The 24,578-nt window shown below is 35.9% G+C and overlaps 1 protein-coding gene across 1 annotated transcript in view; it reads right to left on the bottom strand.

Moving 5' to 3' along the window:
• KLHL4 (kelch like family member 4) overlaps positions 1 to 23,629 on the bottom strand; it is a 45,136-nt gene extending 21,507 nt beyond the window's left edge. The window contains exon 1 of the mRNA XM_049828060.1: positions 23,207 to 23,629. Within this exon, the coding sequence (XP_049684017.1) occupies positions 23,207 to 23,628 (422 nt within the window). The 5' untranslated portion in view covers position 23,629. The remainder of the gene's footprint in view (positions 1 to 23,206) is intronic.
• Positions 23,630 to 24,578: the final 949 nt, after the last annotated feature.

Here is a 24,578-nt window from a genome sequence, read left to right on the forward strand (position 1 = left end):
TTTTAGAACAATGTTTTCTCAGTTTAATATCATATATTATTAAAATGTAAAGCACCTACTTTTTAAATTCCCAAGCCCAGCTAGGAAATAATGGTAGCTGCTTGATTAAATTTACTGATTGTCTTTGATACTGTTAATACATATTCATAAATTATTAGGAGAGATAAAATCTCTTCATGAAATTTATGTATTAAATTTAGCAGAATATTGGATTATGTTCACAATTGAACATCTAGTTCAGAAAATACAGAAATAAAAAATGGGTAAATCAGGTTGAATCAGTAATATTATCAGAAAATAGAGATAAGGTAGATCATACATTTTCAAAGATCATACCTCATTAAATAGCTAATCAGAATTCAAGGGAAATAATTAGAAATCAAATTATAAAGGAATATTGAATTGAGGCATGGTAGAGTTTTCTGTTCCCTCTGCAATACAAGAAAGTTATTGTACAACAGAGCTTTTCAGAATGGTATAGAACAAAATCTCAGTTGGTACAGCTATTGTGTGGCCGGGTTTTTCCAGACGTATCTCTTTTTTCTATCTGAAAATCTACCAATACGAAGTTTTCTGGATTTCCGTACTGCATTTATAGACGTCCCACAGCCCATTTGGAATATGGCATCTTTTGGGCACTGGTATGTCAAACCCCTCAGATCCCCAGTGTGTTTGATGTCTTTCAGATGCACCAGAGTTCAGCATATTCCCTCAGGCCTGGCCCTGCCAGACTCGCTGGATATGTAAGATCATTTACAGTCTGCAGAGACACGTTTTTTCCGGTATAACTGAGGTATGATGTCAGCCCTGAGGTGTATGTATGTGTCACCTGAAAAACAGCAGACCTGATGCATCTGAAATCCTCGGATGCGCTGCGCGTGTGCACTGTATATGCACGTGTGTTTGTGTCTGGGCAATCTCAGATTATACTACTAATTGCAAACACATTAAGATATACCAAATAGTACAATAAACTGTCTAGCTTTCTTTTGAAACTCTTTATTACAATTTCAAATGCATTTTATTTTGGTTGGTTGTTTTTTTTAAAGAAAAAGGGGCAAATCAAGTTCATCTATAATGTGTATCCTTTGTACTTTACAGCTTACAAAAATTAATTTGTCTCAGTGAGGTAAATGACTATACTTTTTTATTTGTTTTCCTTCAATGTTTCATTGAAAATGAAGAAGCTGCAAAATTGGATTATATGCTCATTAGTTTTGCATCAGCTACTTGATGCCGAATTCATACTCTGTAACATCCTTCTTTTGCTATTTACCTCTTAAGCTTTGTTTAACATATTTCAGAAAATAATTTTTTCAAAAATATTTTTCAGATTCATTATATCCACTCTAAGTACTGTATTTAAGTATGTATTACACTGCGCTTACCCTTGATGTTTGCAGAAATCAACTAAAATAATACTCAGAGATCTCTATTGCAAATGCACAGTACTAGTTTCCTGGAATAAATAATTTCCCATAGTGTGTATGTATTTGTGGGTAGAGCAAGCTTTTGTAAGCTGCAAATATTTACAAAGGGACTTAAGGTCTAATAATTTCCTTCAGTCCTGGGTACTTTTTTCACATGTTTTGTAGAGTGACCTTTAACTACAGCAGAAATACCACTAACATAATTAATTATTTCAAAGACAGAGGTCTTCCAAGACTAAAAAATACTGGAAGCAAAGAAAGTGCTCCATTAACTTTAATAATGTTATTATTATAATTGCTAGTTTATCTTCAGCAGCTGATTAAAAATGGTAGCTATAGTATATTATGGAAGGGAAAAATTAAATTCAAAGGTAAATATTTATATCTTATATAATATATCTTTATATAAGATATATAAGAGAAAATATTTCTCTACTTTCCTTAGTGTACGACTGTCACTGCAGAGAACTCAAATATTGACCTTCAGAATATAGTACTGGGGAGCAGCAAACCAAAGAAGACAGAGATTAAAGTATCTTAAAGGAAGTCAAGGAAAATATCCTTGAGTCTGATGCTTTTATGTTGAATTATAATAGGGGATGCTCTGGACTGTAATACGGAGATAGGCAAGCTAGCTGTAAATGTGCTAGTATGAATATGTCTACCTGTCATATCTTGTTCTATGTGGTATGGGTTAATGTGTCGAGAACAGCACATTAAGAGAACCCAGGGTTCATGCAAACCTACTCAGAAAGGAAGAATGCAGAAGGTGGAGAAATATTTGTCGTCTATAAAATGTGTACAAGTTTGGACAAACAAAATCTGAATATTGAAAAATAGAAGTTTTCAAAAGTGCATTAGCCCTATAATGACCAAGGAATTAGTTTTCCACTACTTCCAAAATTATCAATGAACTGTTATGAAGAATCAGAAACCCAAATTGCTTAAAGTCATCTTTGGGTTAGTGTTCGCTAGGATGCTGAGTTGTGCTAACACCATTAGCATTAGTAATAATGGCTTAAGAACATGGATCAGCCTAGAGAGAGCAGAGATAAATCTATATTTAAATGATTCCAAAGTAGCTGAGCTCCATGAATTTAATCTTAGGTAGAGAGCCAAGTGAAATAATTTCAGAGTTTTCCTGTAAGGATTTGTGAAGGACGGTGAAAATATGGTACCATTTTTAAAAAGAAGAAACATGAAATTTTGAAGCAGACAATATAAACTGAGAAACTGAAGAAATAATCAAAAAGCATTAAGCGTCTTGATGATAACAAGGAGATAAATACCAGCCAGCATGGCTGTTCGGAACGAATCATGTCATAACAACTTTTTTTTTTTTTTTTTTTTTTGACAAGATAACAAAGCTTACTGGGAGAAAAACATTAGTTGTCAGAAGTTATCTTGACTTTTGGATGACTTCTGACACTATTTCACATGACGTTTTCAAAATTGAGCTAGGATGACATGTTTTAAGTGTAACAAATACAAGAGATATGAATAACTGGTATAGCTACACTTGAAATTTAGCAGGGATTCACTTGCAAAGGCAGACGATGTTCAGAATGCATTCCAGGCAAAATCTGCCTCTGATGCTGCTCCATATTTTTATTACAGATAAGCCTATGATAGAAGCGGGGTTTAATTGTTACATCGATATATGATAGCAAGTCACAAACTTTTTGGGAACAGAGTTTAAATTCAGAGAGCCACCTTTGCCCTTGTCATTGAACTTTAGGCAAATTTTTACTTTTCAAAGACCTGCTCACGCTTGCGTATGAGTAATTACCTGAATGAAGCACAGGCTAAGAAATGACAGTTGAGGTACAGCTAGATTATACTCGACCCCAAACAAGCTGTGATTCAAAGATGATGTTGTGGAGGTAAAATTTCACCCCTTCTTTCGTTGGGACAATCGATGTGATGAGTTTTGTGATTCATTCCAGGCCTACAATTCTTTAAATTTCTAAATTATGTTAACATTACTTTCTGTCTTCATAAAGTACTCTTCATTAATCAGCATGGCACTCTTCATTAATCAGTATATAAAGGATAAATTCAATTTTCCTCATTGTTTAATTGGAACATGATAAAACATAAATGCCATTTATTTGCCATGTCCTTTTTAAAATTCAGTATGTTCTTAAAGGGCCTCATTAAGTGTGCCTATGGCCAAAAACCAGAAAGTAAACCTGATAAGGAAGCTTAGAAGCATGATACTGCATGAAAACCAGGTGATGAAAAGCAGTATTTTAATTTTGTTGTTCTTGATAAGGCTGTTATTTATATTGTTATGGTGACTACTTCTCTTTTGGATATTTGTCGAATGTACCTATTTAACCTGCTATAATATTTGTGAAATTCAGTTTAATCAAGTAACAGTTCAGTTATAAGTGTCACTCACAGACTTTGATTTTGGATCCCCTTACCTCTGCGCTGTAAATCATACCGGCCATCAGCAGCAAACTGGATACCAGTTAGAGACAGTAGGCATCCTAAGGACTTTATCATAGCTGAAAGCACCAACGTGACTTCAGCTCCGTGGTGCACTGTGTGTGCTTTAGCAGCGACAAGGCTTGAGACAAAACTGCAACTTCATCAATTTGGTTTGTTTGTGCAGCAATATTTACAATGCAACTCATCATTTTTCTTTCTTTCATTTGTTTCTGCTTATTCAAGAAAACCGCAGTCAACCCCCCCATGGGCAGACTCTCTCCTATGCAGCTGTTTGAGCCCTGACCCTCTGTTGGGCAATGTCGGGGGGTTGGAGGTTGAGAGATGCTGGTTTTCAACACGAAATCATAGGACCGTAGCATCTGTTAGAGATAAACCACATCAGCTGGCTGAGAAATAAGAAAAATATTTCAGTTAGGAAGCCATTTCTGAACAAAGGTAAAATAATAATGATAAAGTCGATGCACATGTACTGACTGCTTGCCGATATAAATATACCACATCAGTAACTGTCCCAACCTCTGCCTTAAATTTTCTGGGGCATTTGCCCTCTTTATTATTTATTCTTTGTAAATATAACAGTTAAAGACTTTGTTGAAGTTTTTAGGGTATGGGTAAAAAACTTTGATCCAAAAGAGCATGGAAAATTGTATTATATGTTGATGACTGCTGAGGTAGTAACATTAACATGAGGTAGTAACAATGACAGAAAAAGATGTAGCAAAGCAATAAGCAATTGAAATATATAACTATTTAAGTTAATGGAGAGACTGCTGACTTCTAACCTATCTAAATTGAAAGTTCATACTGACAATTCCTTTAGAACTTGGAGCTCTTGAAACTGCCTGGTTTAATGATTTTTTATTGCTAGTGTTAGCATAAACCTGCCACTTTTCTCGGTTGGCATTAGTTAAAATAACTCTCCATTTGGGATTACAAGTATAAGTGTGCATATCATTAAACACAGGAGCTTCAATGTATCACTGAAAGTACTATAGCTGTTTTGAGTCTTGTTCTTCCCCCCAGACATGATAATATACAGATGAATGCCATTATGATTCATATCAGGATGAATTTGGGTTATGATATTTTGAATTGTATTTGGTGGGGCGATTCCACTGGAAAATAGAGGCTGCAACCAAACCGCAGAGCCCCGGGGCACCGTGCAGCCCTTTATGCTTTATGTCAGCTGTGGCCACATCAGGATTTCATGTTACAAAGAGGGGTAGATCCAAACACTCTCCCCAGGAAGCTGTTTTCCTTTGGAAATTGTGTATTTATTTTTTTAACAGAGGAGGTTAATTTAAAATTATTTTTCAGGCTCACTGCAGTGCAGATTGTTCTTATTAGCATCTGTACTCCCTCAGTTGTTGATCTTTTGCTACTGGGAAAACAGTTTGTTGAAAGCTTCATGCGTTCCTTTATTGGCATCTTGCGTCTACAGCAGAGTTCTATGCTCGCAATTTGCTTTATACAGATAATTAAGAAATGGGATATTCCTAGGCACATAGAAAGTAGTTTTTGTAATCTATTACTGTGTAAAAGCACAGTAGGATCTGGTCCAGATCTTTTTTGGTCTCACTATAGTACTATGCGAATCGTTTTTGTTTATCTGCTGAAGACAAACATTTTAAAATTTCACTGTTATATAAATGCCTATTCAAGAGTCACCATCTATGGGATTTTGTTCCTGAGTTCTGGGGCTGAGTTTTGAAAATTGCTCAGCAATTTATTGCAGACCCATTCACAAATTTCAAGTGACATTAAAATCAGGAGTCAGCTGGCCTCCACTTCTCGTAAGTCAGAACGATAGGTTGGGAAAGGCCGTGGAGCAAGTCTTACTGGCCTCGGGGACTTTGCGCAGCACCCCACACTGCCTTCCCAAAAGGCCTCGGGGTCGTCCGGCAGCTCCACCGGGAGCAAGAACCCCAGCTCCGAGGTAGCTGCCCAAAGTGCAATATTCGTAGGCTGAACAAAGAGGTTTCTAGTGAGCCAGTTTAAGTTGTTCAATTCACTGAAAGGACTGTAGGAGCAAAAATGAGCAAAACTTTCTTCTGATATGTGATGGCCATTGGATTACTCAGTATAACTAGGGATTTTATCACAGTGACCTGCCAGTGTTAAAATTTGTAATATGGTAGGAGTTTTCAATTTAAATAATGATTCCCTTCCTGATTCAGACTAATCTGAATATGAAATTTTACTATAAACTTTATAATGGCATGACTTAACACTTATTTCCATAGTGTGAGATAACTTTCTTAAAAATTGAAGCTCTAGCAATATCTAATCAGTCTGGAGAGCAAACTGCCTGTACGTCCATGAGTGTTTTATTATAATAGATATATGCCTATATTCAGTGATGAAGTGAGTGTCTCAGAGAAATCATTTAAAATAATGCCATCCTAAATCACCATTCAAGAACATTATACTCCAGGAGAATTAACACTGTATTCATTTACATTATGTAATAGAGAATAATAACTAAGTGAAATGTTTCAGGTAAAAAGATAGGAGTATGTGTATTACCATCTTAAAATTCACCTTTGTTCTGATAATGCCAAATGTAGTGGGGGCTACTTATCTCAAATACCCACGTGCCTTTTTTCTCAAATCATAAACAATGCTTGAGTTCACTTTTTACTTTTTGTTTGCATGTATATAAAAGCTAACATCTTACTATTCATAGGTAGAAAGTTTCAAAGTAGGTACGTTGAGATTACAACTGCTGAAAATTAGTTTAGAATAATCAGATGTAAAGTCTGCATGCCATTCCTTTATAACTACCTTGATAACGACACAAGGTTAAGCAAATGCCATATAAGGATAAGGAAATTACAAAAACTGAATTATGAAAATAGAATCGTGCTCTGTAACTATGGTTCATCAGTAATAAAATCAATTTCCATACACTCATATCAATAGATGTTTTTGAACTAACTTAAAAGTTTGATTAGAATATACTAGGTTCAATGCTGATGTAGGAACCAGCAACTTCATAGAAACTGAGACGCTAACCATGATGTTGTTTATACTAGTCATGATTAAGACCTGTAGCTATGATTTATTATAGCAACCAAAAGCCTATCCTTTTCTCTGAACCAGCATGCTTAACCATTAATGTGCTGATTTGGCCATTTCTTGCAGAAGAAGGAAGTATTTCCCTGCATGGTAATATTGCATGTCTGGCATGGTGGATATTGCTGTACAACTCATTTTTAAACAACATTATATTTTAATTAACATTCATTTTTCCTAAGACAAATGAGAAAATCAATACTAAGTCATTGTACATTGACATTTACAATGCAAGACATGATATAATCTAAACTATGAGGAATATTTCATTTTCTTAATTAACACAGACTCCAACCGTACAAGAAGCATTCTGCAGTCATCACTGCAATGCACGATGTCTAATCTAATGCTTCTATTACACAATTATGTTGGAAGGAAATGAAAAGTCATGAAGGAGAAGTTCAGTGCGGCTGACTACTTCTTGCTCAACTTTCTTGTAGCTAGTTGATAATATTGTTAGATAATTTAATAGCCGCTACTTGATAACATTGTTAGATAATTTAATAGCCTCTTTCTAAAGAACAAAAAATGATGTGACCAGAAGGCATGATATGGCACTATCTCAAGCTGTCAAAATGTACAAAATGAAAAGCAATGACTAAATGCTGGACATGAGCTTGTGGCATTTTTATTTAGAAGACATACAAAACAAAATACAAGCCAACTACAAAAAAAATATGTTTTAAATCCAACCATAACTATTGCCAGATGAAACTAATGAAGTCCATGTTTCTTATGTCATTAAGCACCTTTCAGAAAAACTCCTGATGGGAGAGATTGTGGGGAAGAAGACCTGCTTTATGCTATCCCCTTTCACTGTTGTTGGCAAAAGTGGAACAAAACAGATATTGGGAGATACAAGTATAAGAAAAAAAATGAATGTGAAGTGGTTCCGTCTCCAGTGAACACAATTTTGAAAAGCCAGAGAGTAACAGTCTCAATAGCAACTATCCTTGCCCCTATCATTTTGAGCTTTGCAGCTAATCAGATATGGATACTGCTGTGAGATTTAAGATGTCTTGACTTATGAAAACTCAGACCACTACCATAACACCTTAATACATGCTTCTCCCTTCTTTTTTTGTACTTCATCATATGCAAAGGGACTCTATTCTTGAGCTTGCCATGACCAGTTCATTTTTTGCATCTTTTTCTTTTCTACTTTTATCTGGTTAGATAACAAGCAATAAAAAGACTTGTGTTTCACTTAAATGGGAAAACGTGATAATCCCCACTTCAGCTGAAGGCACCACTTTAAATTGCACTTCACTATACATGATACTTCCCCAGTCATGAAAATCTACAGGTTTCTTCCAAAATATCTCCTCACCTGATTCAGCAGATCTGCTGGATACCTCATTCAAGACTAAACACTACTGCAATGGAAAAAAATGTGTGATTTTTAACTTATATAGCCAGCGTGCCCTGTCATAATTACAGATTTATGAGAAAAGAGTGAGAGACAATGCATACAAGGTTTTGCTAGCTACATAATTTTATCTGTGGCTAATTCCCCCCATTTCTTAATTGTGTAATTATACCCTGAGAGTGTTTCCCTCTGTTATAGCCAAGTATTTCTATGTGTTTATAGGTACAGATATCCTGATAACAAAGTATTCTCCAGCTAGTTGTTATCTTCTGGTTTTCTGTGTCAGAAAACATAGCTCAAACCTAGGTCTAGAAAAGTATTAAAATAACTTAACCTGCTATATTCATATCTGGCTCAATTGAGTGGATTTTCTGTTAAGTCAGTACAATAAAACCAGCATACTCTGAATACCCTTCCACATATACTGGAAGGAATTTCTAATGTTAATTTATGTAGACTATTGTGCTTTATCTCCTGCTCTTATCCTTGGTCACTGACTTTCACTTGTTTAATATCGGAGAAATATCTTAGTATTCATTATTATATGCATTTTTTTCAAATGTCAGAAATTAATGTTCACTGAACATCTAGTATGCTTGCTCAGAAAAGTAGGGGGTTGAGAGAGCAACTTACAATAATTGCTTATTGAGGAAACCTTAGTCCGGAGTCCCTAGCATCTTTGTAAGATAGAAAGAGAATTGTACAACCTTTACAGATAGGGTATTAGGTCTACTTTTGTTTGACAGTATCAAGTGTATTTAACACTATTTCTGACAACATGTCTTGAGAAAACCTGTACTCTTGATGCCGTTGCAACTTGGCATTTATCCTGGCAGATAATAGCGATAGCTGCTCCAACAAGCCAGGGTCTGTGTCAACGTCAGTTTGCTGCAGTTGAATTGGAATAAAAACATGAAACCTAAATAAAAGTAGTATATGAAATCAAAAGAAAAATTAAAAAAGGCTGAAAAGTAAAAGTGGAACTGATAGGAACTGCGAAAAATATTGCTTATAGTATTATGACGGATTATTTCCTGGAGTGCCTGTACTATTCACCATTCTAGGCTGGAGGGAGGCAAAATAACATTATAATGTGATCTTACAAAAAATAACAGAGCAATTTTAGCACATTTATTCAATAAAATATGTATTACAACTTTTGCTGAGGTTGTAATATAACAATAACTAAATGAAGCACGCGATAATATGCTATCATATCTAATTTTGATAGAAAAACCAAATCTTTCCTTAGATTTGTTTTCTGCCTCCTGAAGAAGGAATTGATTATTTAGGTTGCTTGCAATCTGTATTGTGTCAGGTAAAATATGCTACAAGCTATGCCTTAAGACTATTCACCAGGTCATGTAGTCTCCATCCTTAGAGGTTTTCAAGACCAGACTGGATAAACACAGAGCAACCTGGGCTGATCTCACAGCTCACCCTGCTTTGAGCAGGGATGGGGCTAGAGACCTCCTGAAATCCCTCCCAACCCAAATTATCCTGTGATCCTATGAGCTATGACTCCCGGTAATTTACAAAACTGGAAAGAAGTAATAATATACTTAATGAGGCTTTCAATTGGAGAGTAAAAAGGCTTTAAGTAGATTAATGTAAACACTTATCTGTTACCATCCAAATGTTTTAAGGTTGTTGTGAAAGCATTGATGCTCCCGTCTCTGGTAATTATTATGCTCTAACTTCTCTTTTGGGAAGTTGCTCAGTTTCTCACACACTTTTCTCTTATGACTGTTCTACTGTGTTCCTACTGACCGTGTTTCCACCAGTGAGAGGATCAAATGAGAGTTAATCAAATACTTCAAGGGTAGGTCAGCCTTTCCTGCTCACCTTTTGCTAGACACTGTCTGCTGAACACCTCTTTATTGATAAAAATGATGTTCCCTCGAAATTCAATGTGAAATTTGATGTATTAAATAGAACAGGCAAAGCTGAAACTATATTTGTGTTACTACGGGGGTCTTACCTTTCTATCTTGCCAGGAGTGTACAGATCACCTTAATATATTACAAGTCTTTCCTCCAAATAATCTACGTTAGCAATTGGTTTTGCATTTGAGAGAGAGTATTTGGGGTATAGGAAAACTGAAAAGACCTCAGCAACAGTTTATAGAATAAAAAAGTAACAGATGAGAAAGTTAGGAGCCTAGAAATCAGAAATTTCACATTTCAGCTATGTTATTCTCCAAAATTATTCTAAAATAAGGTTATGACTGAAAGCTACTTATTAGAAAAGGTTAAAAATTGTGGGGTTTACCATCAATTGATTTATGAAATGTCACAGCATTAGCCAGTAAAAGTGAAATAACAGCCTTTTCACTTAATGGCTTGACATATGGGGAACAACAAAGGATGTTTTAGGAACTATAGAGACTTAAAAGAAAACAGCTTGTGAAAATTCAAAGATGAGCTATCCACCTGATGTAGTGTTTAAAATATATAAGGAAATAATTCCAGATGAAGAATTAAAGCTCAGTACCTTGCTAGTAAACGTATCAGAGCTTTATTGCTCCACTGAACAGGCCAAACTGTCCCTCCAGTCCTGACTTTGTTCTTTTACTAACTGTGTTAAGTTCAAGTTCAAATTCACTGTAACACTAAGTGAAAAAGTGTCAGGAAACTTTAAAAGTCTCACTAGTAATTGAGCTACATACTAAACGAGGAAGTAAGAGGCACATATGAGCTCTACTGGTTTGTGGCATCCCATGGGAGCTTCATGCTGAGCAATTTTATTGGCATCTTGTAACACCAAGCCACCCTAAATTTCTTTTATGGACGAATTTAGGATCATTTAAGTGAATGAAAGAAACAAATTAAGACAAAAAAAATACTCCTGACTTACAACCTTGTTCCTTTTACTGCTTTTCTCACTGCCTCATTGTGTTCTGATTGAACAGTCTGGCTCCTGCATGATCACAATGCTGTAACTTCCCAGTAAGCTCTCTTACACTGCTTGTAAATCCGCTATGACAAGATATATCAAGAGGCTGAGTTGGCTGTACTGCTGGATGATTTTACTAGGTCAAGCATCTCAGACAGAAAGAGCAAAAGCCCATCTGAAGCCACTGTACTAGCACGTGGGGTGCGGGGGACGGGGGGGAAGTAATGGCATAGGAGGGAATTTCTGGCTTTACATGTAGCTTTCTGTAAACTGAATGACCAACCAGATAGACTGGAGGCAATCTTCTGTGAATGTCCTCTGTGAGACAGTCATGAAAATCATGACTCAGAACAAGCATTTTAACCTTTAAATGCTTTTTACAAAGCATTCTTCTAAAAGATATTTATGTATGTTTGGTTTAAAACTCCTGATATAGTCATAGTTCAGTGTTTACATATGTTTTGAATTATACTTCATGACCCAGAAAAGCACAAAATTCTCCAGTATATTGGACAAAATAGAGAACTTTCTGCAGAAAGCTGTAGTTGTGATGTCCAAAATAACTGATGGTTTTCATTACTCCAATTAAATTACTTTGTAGCAAATTTCTGCCTCTTTCCTACCTAGTCTAAACCTATTTTGGTAGTGCAAAGACCCTACAAATCTCTAACCTACTCTGTCTTTCTTTTTCTTACATTACCTTCTGATATGTGAGTAACAGTATAGTTTACAAATAGGCAATAGTGGCAAGTTTGGGTTCTACAGTTATTAATGTTTGGTTAGTTCAATATATATCCATTATAAACATAATTTCAAACTGTAGAACACCAAATTTTTTGTCCAGAGTATGTCTTTATTCTCTTTTTTCATTAGCAAGTATCTTTTGGGTTTATTGAGTAAATGAAAGTCAAGTGCCTTTAATAGCACATTATGGGGTGCCTTCAATAGTACGTCCATAGGTGGGCTTAATTTGTAGCTTTCTAAAAAATGTTTTCCTAAAAAAACTTTTTCTGTTTCTTTTTTTATTATTATTTTGTCGAGGAGGGTTCAAACTACAAATCATTGTTAAATCATAAGTAAAACTTTAGGGCCCTAGAAGTTTAGTACTCAAAATACTGGTTCCTGGATTATCATATGGTCCAATAATAAAACTCTCAAAAGTTGCTTCCTGAGCTTGCAGCATAGTCGGTAAGACTGCTTATATACCTGTTATGTGACTGCAGGTAGACATGTCCCCAAAATGTGGTTTTGCATGTGTTTGCAGGTCCATCCTGCGCAGAGCTTACAGTTCACATACCTGAATTCATGAATTGTTTTCATGCAATTTTGAAGTACCCTACTTGGATAGACAGTGAGAATGCATTCACTTTGTAGTGGGATCCGAGAGTGCACCAAGCGTGGATAATGGCATACAGTAATAATATACCATTCCCAAATTATAAACAAGATCTCTTAAATCTGAGAGACTGATATATAGCAAATTTTGAAAAAGTAATTCTTTCTCAATAATTCAAATCCTATGTTTTCTAAATTTATAGAGCTGTTGCTCTCCGACAAAGAAAAGAAAAGGCAGCACACGTTTTCGTGCTCAGTGGCGTGCTCAGGGTTTGGGCTCTCGTGCCCACCCAGCAGAGAGGCAGGTACGTACGTCTCTGAGCACGGCAGACTGCAGCCGCCTTCCAGGCTGTCACCTACCTGGGCACTAAAAGACGTAAAGGGAGAACGCAGAGCGCTGTGGCAGTAAAGCCTGCATGGAGCAGGTTATATGATATCTTTTGGCAAGTCACGTCTGCCCTAGGGTCAAAAGGATGGGCCAGAAATGGTGTCACCAGAGCTGGTCTTTCCCCTTGCATTTTCACTACATATACGGCAAAGGCAAATCTTTTGCTCTAAATAGATGACTATCTAAAACAGGAACCCAAATGGATCAAAACTGAAGGTAATATTTGAACAACTATCCTCAGGCTGGAAACAGAGGGTTTAAATTACAAAGCTTTTGATTTATCACCATGGTCATGGCAGAAATGGAAAGAACTAACTTCCGCCAAATACACAGAACTTGACTAAGACAAAATTACAGAGATATTTATGTCTGCATGTGTGTATATGTGCATCTCTGTTTCCTCACATTCTGAAGCATTCTGAAATGGTATGACATGGAGACACAGAGCTTTCCTGAGCATCTGTGCTAAATGAACACTGTAAAAGCGGTTTCCCTAGCAACGCAAACCATATGTAATAGCTTAAAATAGCTTTTCTCCAACTCCTAGGATTTCTTAGTGGTTTGCTCACAATTTCCATTTAAATCAAGGTATATTTGCCCAGTTCAAAAGGTTCTTCATTTTCTCAACTTCTATTAAAATGAGCAGGCTTTGAAAATGCTCATTTCTTGCAAGAATGCCTCCCTTCCTCTTGACTTCTAATTTCAGGTAAACTGAAGCATAGCAAATGGTGACAGTGGCTGTCCACTTTTTCAAATGTATTCCTTTTGTTTGCCGTTTAAAAGATTTTATTATAAATATAGCGGTAGTCTCTACTGCTTATTGTAACAAGAAACTTCTAGTCAAAGTAGTGGACTTTGATTTCTTTGTGTTGTTATTATCATGAGAAGATAAACTGTGCAACTATATAGTATAATGCATCAGCCATAATGTACATGCATTCCACTTTGCATTTTAGTAGGAGTTTGCAGGCAAATTCTGATGTTTGAAAATACTGATCCGTTCTTAATGTGTCCCTAGGAAAATAGGTATCAAATGCTATCTTTAACATGTGTAAATCGTGATACCAAGAGGCTAAGTGATTTCTCTGAGTTTATATAAGAAGCAAGAAACAAATCTGAGACATAACCCACAGATATTGATTTCCAGATCCTAATACAACTAGTCATAAATTCATATATTTAAAAAGTTAGAAGCTGGCTGAGAGAGCTTGAATTTGATTAAATCAAATGTTAATATACAGGTAAGATATTTAGATTCTTGTCCAAAGACGTTCAACTGATGAAAGAACCAGGTATCAGACATTGCTTTCTTTTCCAATAAATATGTTTGTTTAGCCTAAATGGCTTTTAGCTGAGAAAACAATGAAGCAAACTTTTAATCATGTACTCTTCATGGGCTGTTACATTTCTAAATAAGGCAGCCTCGTGCAACTGTAGAACACAGCATGAGAATACAGTGCCTATTTCCTGACAAAACATTTTTAAACTGTAGTCACTTGGATACCATATCATGCATTTCAACCTCAACTGAAGTATTGGCTATAAGGTAGGGTGTTCTTTTAAATATTTGTAGTTATCCATGTTACCTGTGAGCAGCAGACAGACTTTTAGTGAAATATCCTGACTTATGGTATGGAAATGGAAAGAGTTACTCGAATGAAGTGAAAGATGGTTTATGTTAATAATTATTGGACGGGCAGAATTGTTGCAAAGAGCCAGGCTCTAAGTTCTTGTTCTATCTATTTTAATTAGCTTTGAACTGAGTTTTGACTATTAAGGATTTGCTTAGAAAAGGAGGGAAGGGGGTGGACTGGGAGAAGGTTTTCTGTCAGAGCTGTGTGGGAAGTTCTCGTGTCAGTGTATCTGATGGTAGAGTCACTGAGGTGGAGTCTGATTTTACAGAGGCGGAAATTTTGTTATAGCTTTGTGTTAGAGATTATTTTTTAAGTTTATTTCCTACACTTACCTTAAGTTCTTTCAGTGAATCCAGATAGTACTTCAGCTGCATTTTTGTATTCATTTAGCCCGCATACCTACAGGCATGCCATACACAAGCCATATTCTTTATCTTATCACCTGACATAGTTACTCTCTAAATGTAGTATCATTATTTTATTCTAGCAGAATGAAAGGAGCTAAACTAAATTGGTATTTATTGGGCTAACTTAGCTGTTTGACTCTAACAAACAGATCCCTTCATTTCTTCAAATGTGAAAGATTTTAGTATTGTTCCTCATTACGATATTTCAAATAGTTCAAGGTGAACAATTCAGCCACAAAACAACAGTGAAAATAATTTGTTCATTTCTTTCAGAATGCCGTCTAGCTGTATCTTTCAAATCAGGCAAACTCTCTCCCCCTTTTCCAAGAATGCTCCAACAACCATACGATTTCCTGTTGATCTTACCATTGCATATGCTCAGTATGTCTGTAAAAACTGCTCTGCATTGGTTGCATGTGTTTAATCATCTCCTTAACTTTTTCTGGAGACATTAAGAAGTGATTTTAAGAACAGTAATAACTCTTTAAAAAGTAATTTAACAGCTGTCTTTGTTGAGAGCAAGCTGTATGGAGTGGAAATGAGAAGATAATTGAATCATAAAGAAATTGTTTTGAAATGAAGAGAATTGTCCTAGATTCTTAAATTACTATTAAATGGTATTTTTTTCCCTTGCCTGTAATAATTCATCTTTGAAAGCTAAGCACGTTAAGAGTAAGCCTGTAAAATAGTGTGTGTTTTTAGCAAGTCATATTATTTCTCATCATAGCCTTCTTGGTGGGGCGTGGGGGGACTTGATGACATCCAGAGGTCCTTTTCAGCTTAAATTATTCTATGATTCTATTTATGTAGTTATGAAAAAAAAAAAGTCTTTTGCATAAATATTCACTCCTTCCACAGGCTAAATATAAAATTAATTTCAAAATACAAACCTACTTCTTCTTTTATTTTTTAATAATTGTTTCAAACCACTTTAATTTCACATACATTTTGTCTTTTCAAGTTCTTCATAAGGTATCATAATAGAAGGAGAAAGTAGGAATAAAATCTGCTGAGGATGCCTTTGAGACATATTGATTCTAATGTCTGTACCAAGACCTCTCGTATGAGGCAACAGGATTTGTTTAGTCAGAATGACTTCATTGGTTACTGTTCATTACATTCACGTGTTGGCTAAAAAGTCCTATCCCTCCTTGTGAATTATCAACTTCTGGGAAAAAAGTAATTCTCCTTTTAGATTTTAATCCTGCATCAGATGACACTTACTATAACTTCACAAATTTTCTACACTTAGAAAACATTAGATATCAAAGGAAAATTTTCTTGGTTACTCTCACCTATCATTTTTCAACTAGTTGTGAGTGAATTTCCATAAAATGTTATTAAAATTCAGCTTAATGTCACTAATTATCTCGTGTGTTACCTGAGCCATTGTTGAGTTCATAAGTAAAACTAAATTAATCTCTGGCACTAGCGGATGCAGCATCTCGATGCCAATGGGGTGTTCCTCAACCATCGTTGCCTACAATGTCACCCTCGCTCCCCTGCTGCAAACTGCTCTTCCACTGCGCTGAAGCATTGAAAGGCCATGTGAGCCGTGGAGATCTCCACTTCTGAGAGGAGATGAACTAAAATATCTTAAATAACCCATTTCAAATGTCTCCAGTTTCAAATTCATATTTTGACCTTTAGTTAAAGGTCATCATTAGAAGACAATTAGTTTTTGCTTGTCCCTGAGGTAGCAATAAAGCACGGTGGTTTTCTGTAGCAGACTGGCATAAAATCATCTTTTTAAAATACACTGCTGAAGTATCTATTAAATTGTTATAAGTATTAAAGAAATTGCAAAATTCCCCGCAAGACAGAAAGATAATTTATTTTCCTAGCTCTTAGTTCTTGCCAAATTCTGCAGTGTAAAAGTAATTTCATTATTATTTCTAAGCACTTCGAAATAAAAGAGAAAACTAACGGTCAGCAAAAATTTGTCAAGAATAACGTCAAAATAAACTGAAGTTCTTCATGAATAGGTTGTAGTAGGCATTATGGAGAACAGAAAAGTAGTAGTTGTCATTTATATTTTGGACATGAGAATATTATTTGACACTGTCTCATATCAGATAGTACTAAGTTCAACCAGAAGTACTGTTTGGAGTAAACCATTATAGAACAGGTGCAAAACTGGTTTGAAATCATACTTTTTAAAGTAATTATCAATGGTTCACTGATAAATGGGAAGCTAAATCAAACTGGGTTCCTAAGGAACTTTCCACTGAAGTTCCACTATGACTTTTCCTACATTTTCTAAATTACCTGGATGGAGGAGGAAATAAAGGGAAAGCTTTGGTAGGAACTTTACTGCAATTGAAGACCATGCCAAGCTGAGAAGATCTGCAAGTATATTGGAGCACAGGATCAGAATTGAATATTAAATCAGTAAATTGGACACATTAAATAGGATCAGAACTGAATATTAACTCAGAAATTCGGAGCCTTTATCTGATAAACATGAGATGGAATTTATTTGTGCAAAATACTATATTTAGGAACAAATAACTGCAAAAATGTACAGATGGCTAGGGAACAGGTCTTTGGTACGGGGTCAGGAGTTTCACGTGAATCACAAGCCAGGCATGAGCAATAGCACCATGTTGTTGACAAAAAAAAACCACTGAGCAGGATATTCAAACAGATTTTTAGTCAGAATGACATGCAAGTAATCCTGCCCTCTACACTAGAATTGTCAGGTTTTAACCAGAACGTATCCAGATCTGACCACAGTACTGCAAGTGCAGACAGACATGCTGAGGAAGTCAGGAGAGCAGTGAAAATTATCAGAGTTGTCTAGCGTAGGACTGCTGGAAAAAAAGATTCTTCGGCAAGAATTGCAGCTCTTTAGACTTATAGCAATTTTCAAATATATAAACAAATGCTGTAAAGAACAATTCTATATCCATGGAGGAAAGATCAAGGAAATAATGAGCTTAAGTTGTGCTACAGATAACCAAGGAAGCACCTAAATATAGTTGATCCAACTTTGTCACAGAAGGATTGACATGCCGTCTGACTAGATGCCCAGTTTTCTTTATTATGTTTACAAACCTTGTATTTGTTAAAGTTAAGATTTTTGAAAGCTTTTTTTTCAAAATGTTGGAAGTTCAGTGACAGTAAAATTGGAGCACTTCTTATGTTTTCATTTAAAAATAAAGGCTGCTGCTATGTGAGATTAGGAATAGCTTTTACCCTTGGCATCAGAGATGGTTCACAAAACTCAATTCTTACTCATGAGGGGAAAATAGTGTCATGATGTACTACTCTGAATGCAATGCTTTATCATCATCTCTGCAAAGGACATTTTGCAGTCCTTCCCTTTACTAGAGGCATTGTCATTCATTATCAGTCATTCTTATGAATCAGTGGTAGCACTCTGCTTATTTGGATACCCAGAACTGTACTCTTAACGTAAAAAACCCTCTCGATCTGGTTTGACCAGTGGTTTCTAGAATAATTCTACGTTCCATTTTCACCAGGAAAATTATCACCTGTTTTCTTTTTTGGAAATGATCTTTTGTATTGAAAAATTAAGCAGACATCATTTCAGTGAGTATGTGTTACAAACTTTAGAGGACATGAGGAATGTGTAGTGTAGTGGCTTTCCCCAGAAAAGTGCTCAGCAGAAGAAAATGTGACAGCACGTGTCCTTGATCTGTGCCACATTAGCTAACCAAAAAAATGGCATCGCGTGTGCAAGAAAATGCAGTCAGGCACCGCCCACTGACTTATTCATTTCCACCTGTCCAATATCTTCTGGGATAATGCAACAATTAAAGGGGTATTTTTATCTTGTGGTACCTTTTTTTCACACTGGAATGTGAGCCAAAGCTGTTAGACGCTACTGGAAATAAAAATACAACTCCAGGAGAAATACCTTCATATAGGGGATAACATCTGAAATAGTCACATACATCTATGGAAATGGTCTGTTAGCTATTTCCACGTGGCTGACCAAAAAAAAGGGGGGCCAATTAGATGAGTTTTCATGTCTTAAGATGAAGTATCAAAATAACCAAACATCATAAATAGTCACTACAGAAAATACATTGCCTCAATTAGGAGGATACTCCTCCCAAATACCTGTTTCCATGTATATTAGTACTGACTGCTTGGATTATGACATCAAAAGATTCTATTAAAATTGATTAGAAGTATATTTTGTCTCATATGGGAAATTAGAAAGCATGTATCTTTAGCAAAACTCAGGTTTTTCAACCAAACTAGAGTTTGTCAGCATTTTTTCAGCCATATAATTAAGAAAAAATGCATGAGAGAAAAATGATGAACGGATCCTGCATTCATTGTTGAAATCTAACTGCCTTTGGGCAACTAGGAGAAGAGGTACACACATACTTTACCAGCACACATGGTCTTCAATAGTATACCTATAGCATCATAATATATCTCCTAGCAATCGTACATACATTGATGTGGCAATGTAGCATAATGTTAATAAATACTAGGCATAATGCTTATATTGAAAGGTTAATACAGTCATGCCTGTGAGTCCAAACTTTATCAAGTGAAGTAATCAAGGTAATTCAATATCATGGATTCTTCTTATTTGGAGGTATCAAGTGCTTTTTCAGTTTGTGTGTGCACAAGGGTGTGTTCACGTGTTGCACACAAGAGGAAAGTTTTTGTCGACTCTCAAATAAAATCTAGCAATCAAATCTTCCAAGTTTTTACTTCAAGGTCTCCCTGATGGAGGAACCTGAACCTCAAAAGATTCCAGGCAGTTAGAGTAGATCAGAGATGAACATCAGCTAGCTAAAGTGCACAAAAATCCACAACTATGCTTTCTGAAACCAGATGAATTCATAGTTTATTTGCCATGCATTCTTTCAGAGCTCACATAAGCTCCTACTTTAAGCCAAGTCTAAAATCTTTGAAGGTTTTTGCCTTTTGTTTGCACAGCCATACTTTGCAGGTTTAGCTTTCTGACCATCCCTGCAATACCATAATATTTTATAGTGGGAAATACAGTGTACAAATGAACAAAATATCTTGGTATCTATTCATGTTTTAGTTTCTCTGGTTTTCACCTGTGAAAAGTCCCAATCCTCTTTCAAGGAGCAGATTGGCGATAATCAGACTAGGTCAATTAAATGTGTATTGTCCACTGTTCAGCTTTTTTCAAAACTATAGAAGCAACTTCCATAAGGATCTTATAACAGGTCAAGGCTCATCATTTTAGATGCTTCTAGAAGATTGTTTGATACCTGTTGAGTATGTTCCCTTAGAAACACTGGATAAGACAGTCACCAGGCATGCTGGGAGGCTTTACTGAACCTTGTGCCAATAAGCAATTTATTTATCTGTTATGCACCTAGCATTTATTGGTTGGTCACATCTTAACTGGCTACTGTTACTACAAAACTAATGAGTTTTGGTCACTTAAGCCCTCATTTACATGCGATATCATTCAGGAACAAGCCTGTAGGTCAGAAACGTTTCTTTAGGTCTTGCGCTATTTAATTTGGGTACAGAATTACCAAAAATTATTGAAGAAAGCAGAAGTGTATTGATGATAGTATATTCAAAATGGAGCTGTTTGGAACTTTCTCATTTACCTTTCCTCCTCAATAAACAAGCCTTATTTCATCAATCCCCAGAGTGCTATATCTGTATCACTGAAAGCATTAAGTCCTGAGGTTTCTAGAGAAAGACATCTCAAGTTTTTCTGAAGAAACTGAGAATATTGATTTCATGTTTCCAAAGCTTTTTCATAGGAAGCATTAAGCTGCTAGTAGAAATTGCCTTCATAGTCTGCTCAAGATTGAGGTATGGGCCTCATTTTCTGTTCTTTTCTACTATTTTCAATGTCCAGGTGACATGTAGCAGTGTTCTGCTTTAAAGTCCAGCTACAAATGGGACTTTTACAGGCAGCAATAAACCTGCTGGATTAGAGAAAACCACTCTGAAGATACGAATCCTTTTATGGACTAAAAGGCAAATTTGTATGAGATTGTCTTTGGTGTCCTCAGGTATGAATGGGAAAGAGCACATGGCTGCAAATATTGTATAGTTCCTTGTGCAGTGGCTTTAATAGTGTAGGAAGAGGGACTCGGGATCCTGCAAATGCCTGATTTTTCAGATGTGTTAATTACTAGCAGATGCCATTGATTACAATTGATTGTGACTATTTGGAACTTCTAAAGAAAAAGGAGGCCCAAAATGATTTAAAGGGACTATTTCAAAGGCATAAGATGAGGCATTGTTCTGAAGAGATGAAAATATATCCAGCAACTAGATATAGGTAGATATAGAGATAAGGCTACTTCTCTTTATTTGTTCTCAGTATTTCATTTCTACCCAATCAATTCGCATATTAATTTGTGTGTGGCCTATGCTGGATGCTATAGGGGAAGAGAACAGTGGTTTACTTAATAACTTCTGTTGGTATATATTTAAGAAATTTCAGCTATGTTAAGGTGGTTTTAATGATTGACTTTATTGTCTTGAAATAAAATTTTAATTATAGAGAAACTCATAGTCAGGATTCACTTTCTAAACAATTTCTTACAAATTCAGCCTTTTAAGGTGTATGTTAAGATAGCTTTTTATGCATGTTGTAGGCTAAAACCTTTTACTGATAACTTTACAGAAAATAAACTTACTTGAATATAACAATAATTTATAAGACATATACATTCCTAAAACTTTTCTAAGAGCTGCAAACTTAAACAGCTCAAGAGAAGAACTTACATTTGAATAAATATGAAGGCACAAAACTTCATGAGGTCTTAGCAGAAAGTTTATATATAGCTGGAGAAAATGTCACATCTTATTTTAGAAGACAGTGGCTCATACCTTCCAAACTGAATTCATTATATTTTTTTTTACCTTCTTCACCTGGCATAAAATCTTACTGTGATTGTTCAGTGTTCCTTATTTTTCTTCTAATTAAATGGATTTTCCTTCTAAGGTGTGCCTAAAATTACTTTTTCTTCCCTCCTCCCAGGAAATTTGTAATCGTTCCAAATGTTATACTAAGAGTATGCTTCCTACACATCACAGTGTAATACACAGTATTACAAACTAGTACACTAGTAAACAGACAGAACTACCACATTCCTACTTTACTGATTTTATTCTGTAATGATTTTATGCAGTACATATTGACTACTAGTACTGTCTTCAAAATGACAATTTGGAATGCATTTTTTTTTCTGTTCAGTCTGCAGATGTTCCCTACAGCAGCTGTAGAACGTGAAAAATAATAACTCTGCTAAAAATACACAAACTGTCAACTTTGTTTTTACTGAGAGAAACTATAACTTCAAGTAAGATAGATTTGTATTTAAATACAATGTAAGAAATGTAAATAACTGCCAAAGAGTGATGGTAATCTCATCGAATGGTGCAAATAATCATGTTATAAATGCATAATTTGAGTCCAAGGTGGGGTAAAGGTGGGGTAAAATTGTTGCTGTATAAACTAATCATGCTGACATCAATTTTGAAAAACAACCCCATAAAAAATTAAAAGGCATGCTCTAATCAAATAACTGGTATTAATATTTTCTTCCCTGTATTAACATCTTAAAAATAGCTCTTCCTTTGTGCTTACACCTTTAAGGTCTCATAGCTGTAGTGTTTTTTCACCTGACCTTGCAGAAAGTATTTGTCTTAGTATATTAAGCTGTGAAAGTAATGTGATTTCAAATAAACCTTTAAAAAAAGCAAGTAATGATGCTTCCTTTCCACTTAGTTCAAGGTTAATTATACTTGTCAAGAAGGCAATAAAAAACAGCAGTGAGAAATTTGACAGATCGATGGCAACCACACAGACTGTGCACCTCCAGCAGTTCCCATTTGTCAAAGTTGCACCCATTGATAAAGTCAGAATGAGGACAATATTTCAGAAGGCTCATTTTTTCATTGCACTTAAAGATAATAAATGAAGACAAAAAATTAATATGCTGTAAACTGTAATAGAGAAAATTTGACAAACTGGCAGATTTTATTTTTATGGAATAGCTATGGAATGATGTATCTTAAGCAAAGATCAAAATTTCATGACAATGTTCCTGTTCTTTTTTTTAATGTGAACGTGTTCCTATTCCTATTCCTTTGAGTGTGGGTGTGCACATATATGAAGTGAGACTAATTCAGTAAGGAATGCTGGTTAAAAACAAAGACAGTTTTAGGGAATAACTTGGATAGAAGTATGGCTTTCTAAGTGCAGACTTTAAAACTCCTACCTCTCTGCAGATTCATCTGAATTTTCTTCTGTGATCATCTGCAACTCCTGTGGGGTTTTACTTGAATCTTCTTTGACACAGTTTTCCTCTGTGCTTGTTTTGGGAATATCCTCATTTGATCGAAGCTGTTCTATGAGACTTTGTTGATGCCAGGTTTGAATAGATCGGTGGTGCACTGGGGTTGGACCTGGCACGGGTGCCAGTATATTGTGGTGGACAGGACTGCTGTTTTTCTTCAGCCCATTTCTGTCCCGAGAGTGGTTCTTCAACCTGTTCTGAACCGGTGTCCCTCTGTGCTCATATCCTTCCTGCTGATGGCAGCCCCCCGTGCCTGTGGAGCCTTGCGAGGGGTGACTGAACCACCTCCAGCGGAGCCTCAGGATCTGCTTCACATCAAACTCTTTCTTTCCAGATACTGACATTTTTTTCAGGGGAAAAAAAAAAAAAAACAAAACAAAAACCAAGACAAAAGCCTATTCTTTTAGAAAGGAAATGGATTCTTTGTTATCTCTTCTGTTCCAACTCCTCTTCTTAAGAAAAGACAACAAAAGAACAAATACCGGTAGCTCTCTCCCTCTCTCTTCTGATTAATATACTGCAAGCTCTTCAAGCCGATGCTAAGCTGCTACTAACTGTATAGGTGGGAATCCATACTGACAGGATGATGAGGTCAGACCTTAAACAAGTAAATCAGCTTAGCACAGGAAAGCAGCAACCATAACACTACCCAGCTGCTAGGCTTACACACTCACAGCACTATAGCACAGCTCTCTAATATATAACCTAGCCTCACATGATCCTAAGGGATCCTAAGCTGCAACTTAAGATGCAGGAAAGCACATACAAATAAAGTGACAAGACTTTCTATCTCACGAGGTTTTCCACCAAGCCTGCTAATAAGCAATGCTGCATTGCACAGAAGATTTATAGAGCGTTCTTTTACGGTCTTCTTACGCAGATTTTGGTAACGATTCACTGTGAAACTATCCTGCAGTTCATGTGTTTCCTTAAGGGGGTTGCATTTGTTTATCTTGCTGTGTAAAATTCCTACAAATGGCCTCAGTGTGGTAGCACTTACCTAAAGGAAAGAGGCAGCATTCGAATACATCGTGCAGAACTGTATGTATTTTCTTACCTACAGATAGATTTCTCGATATAATTACAGGGGTATGAGAACAGAGGGAGGGAGCTCGTGAAAATCAGAGATGTGCTCCCTGAATGACTGTATCTGTGGAAAACACAGTGTTTCCTGGCTAAGTGCCTGTGTAAACACCCTCTGCCATCCTGCTCTTAATTTCTCACGGACAGTGAAACAAGTACGATTATTTTTTCAGAAAACACCTTTCTTTTGATAGTGTACAATGTAACGTGT

The sequence above is a fragment of the Accipiter gentilis genome, chromosome 24 (genome assembly GCF_929443795.1).
Source record: "Accipiter gentilis chromosome 24, bAccGen1.1, whole genome shotgun sequence".
NCBI classification, from domain to species: Eukaryota; Metazoa; Chordata; class Aves; order Accipitriformes; family Accipitridae; genus Astur; species Astur gentilis.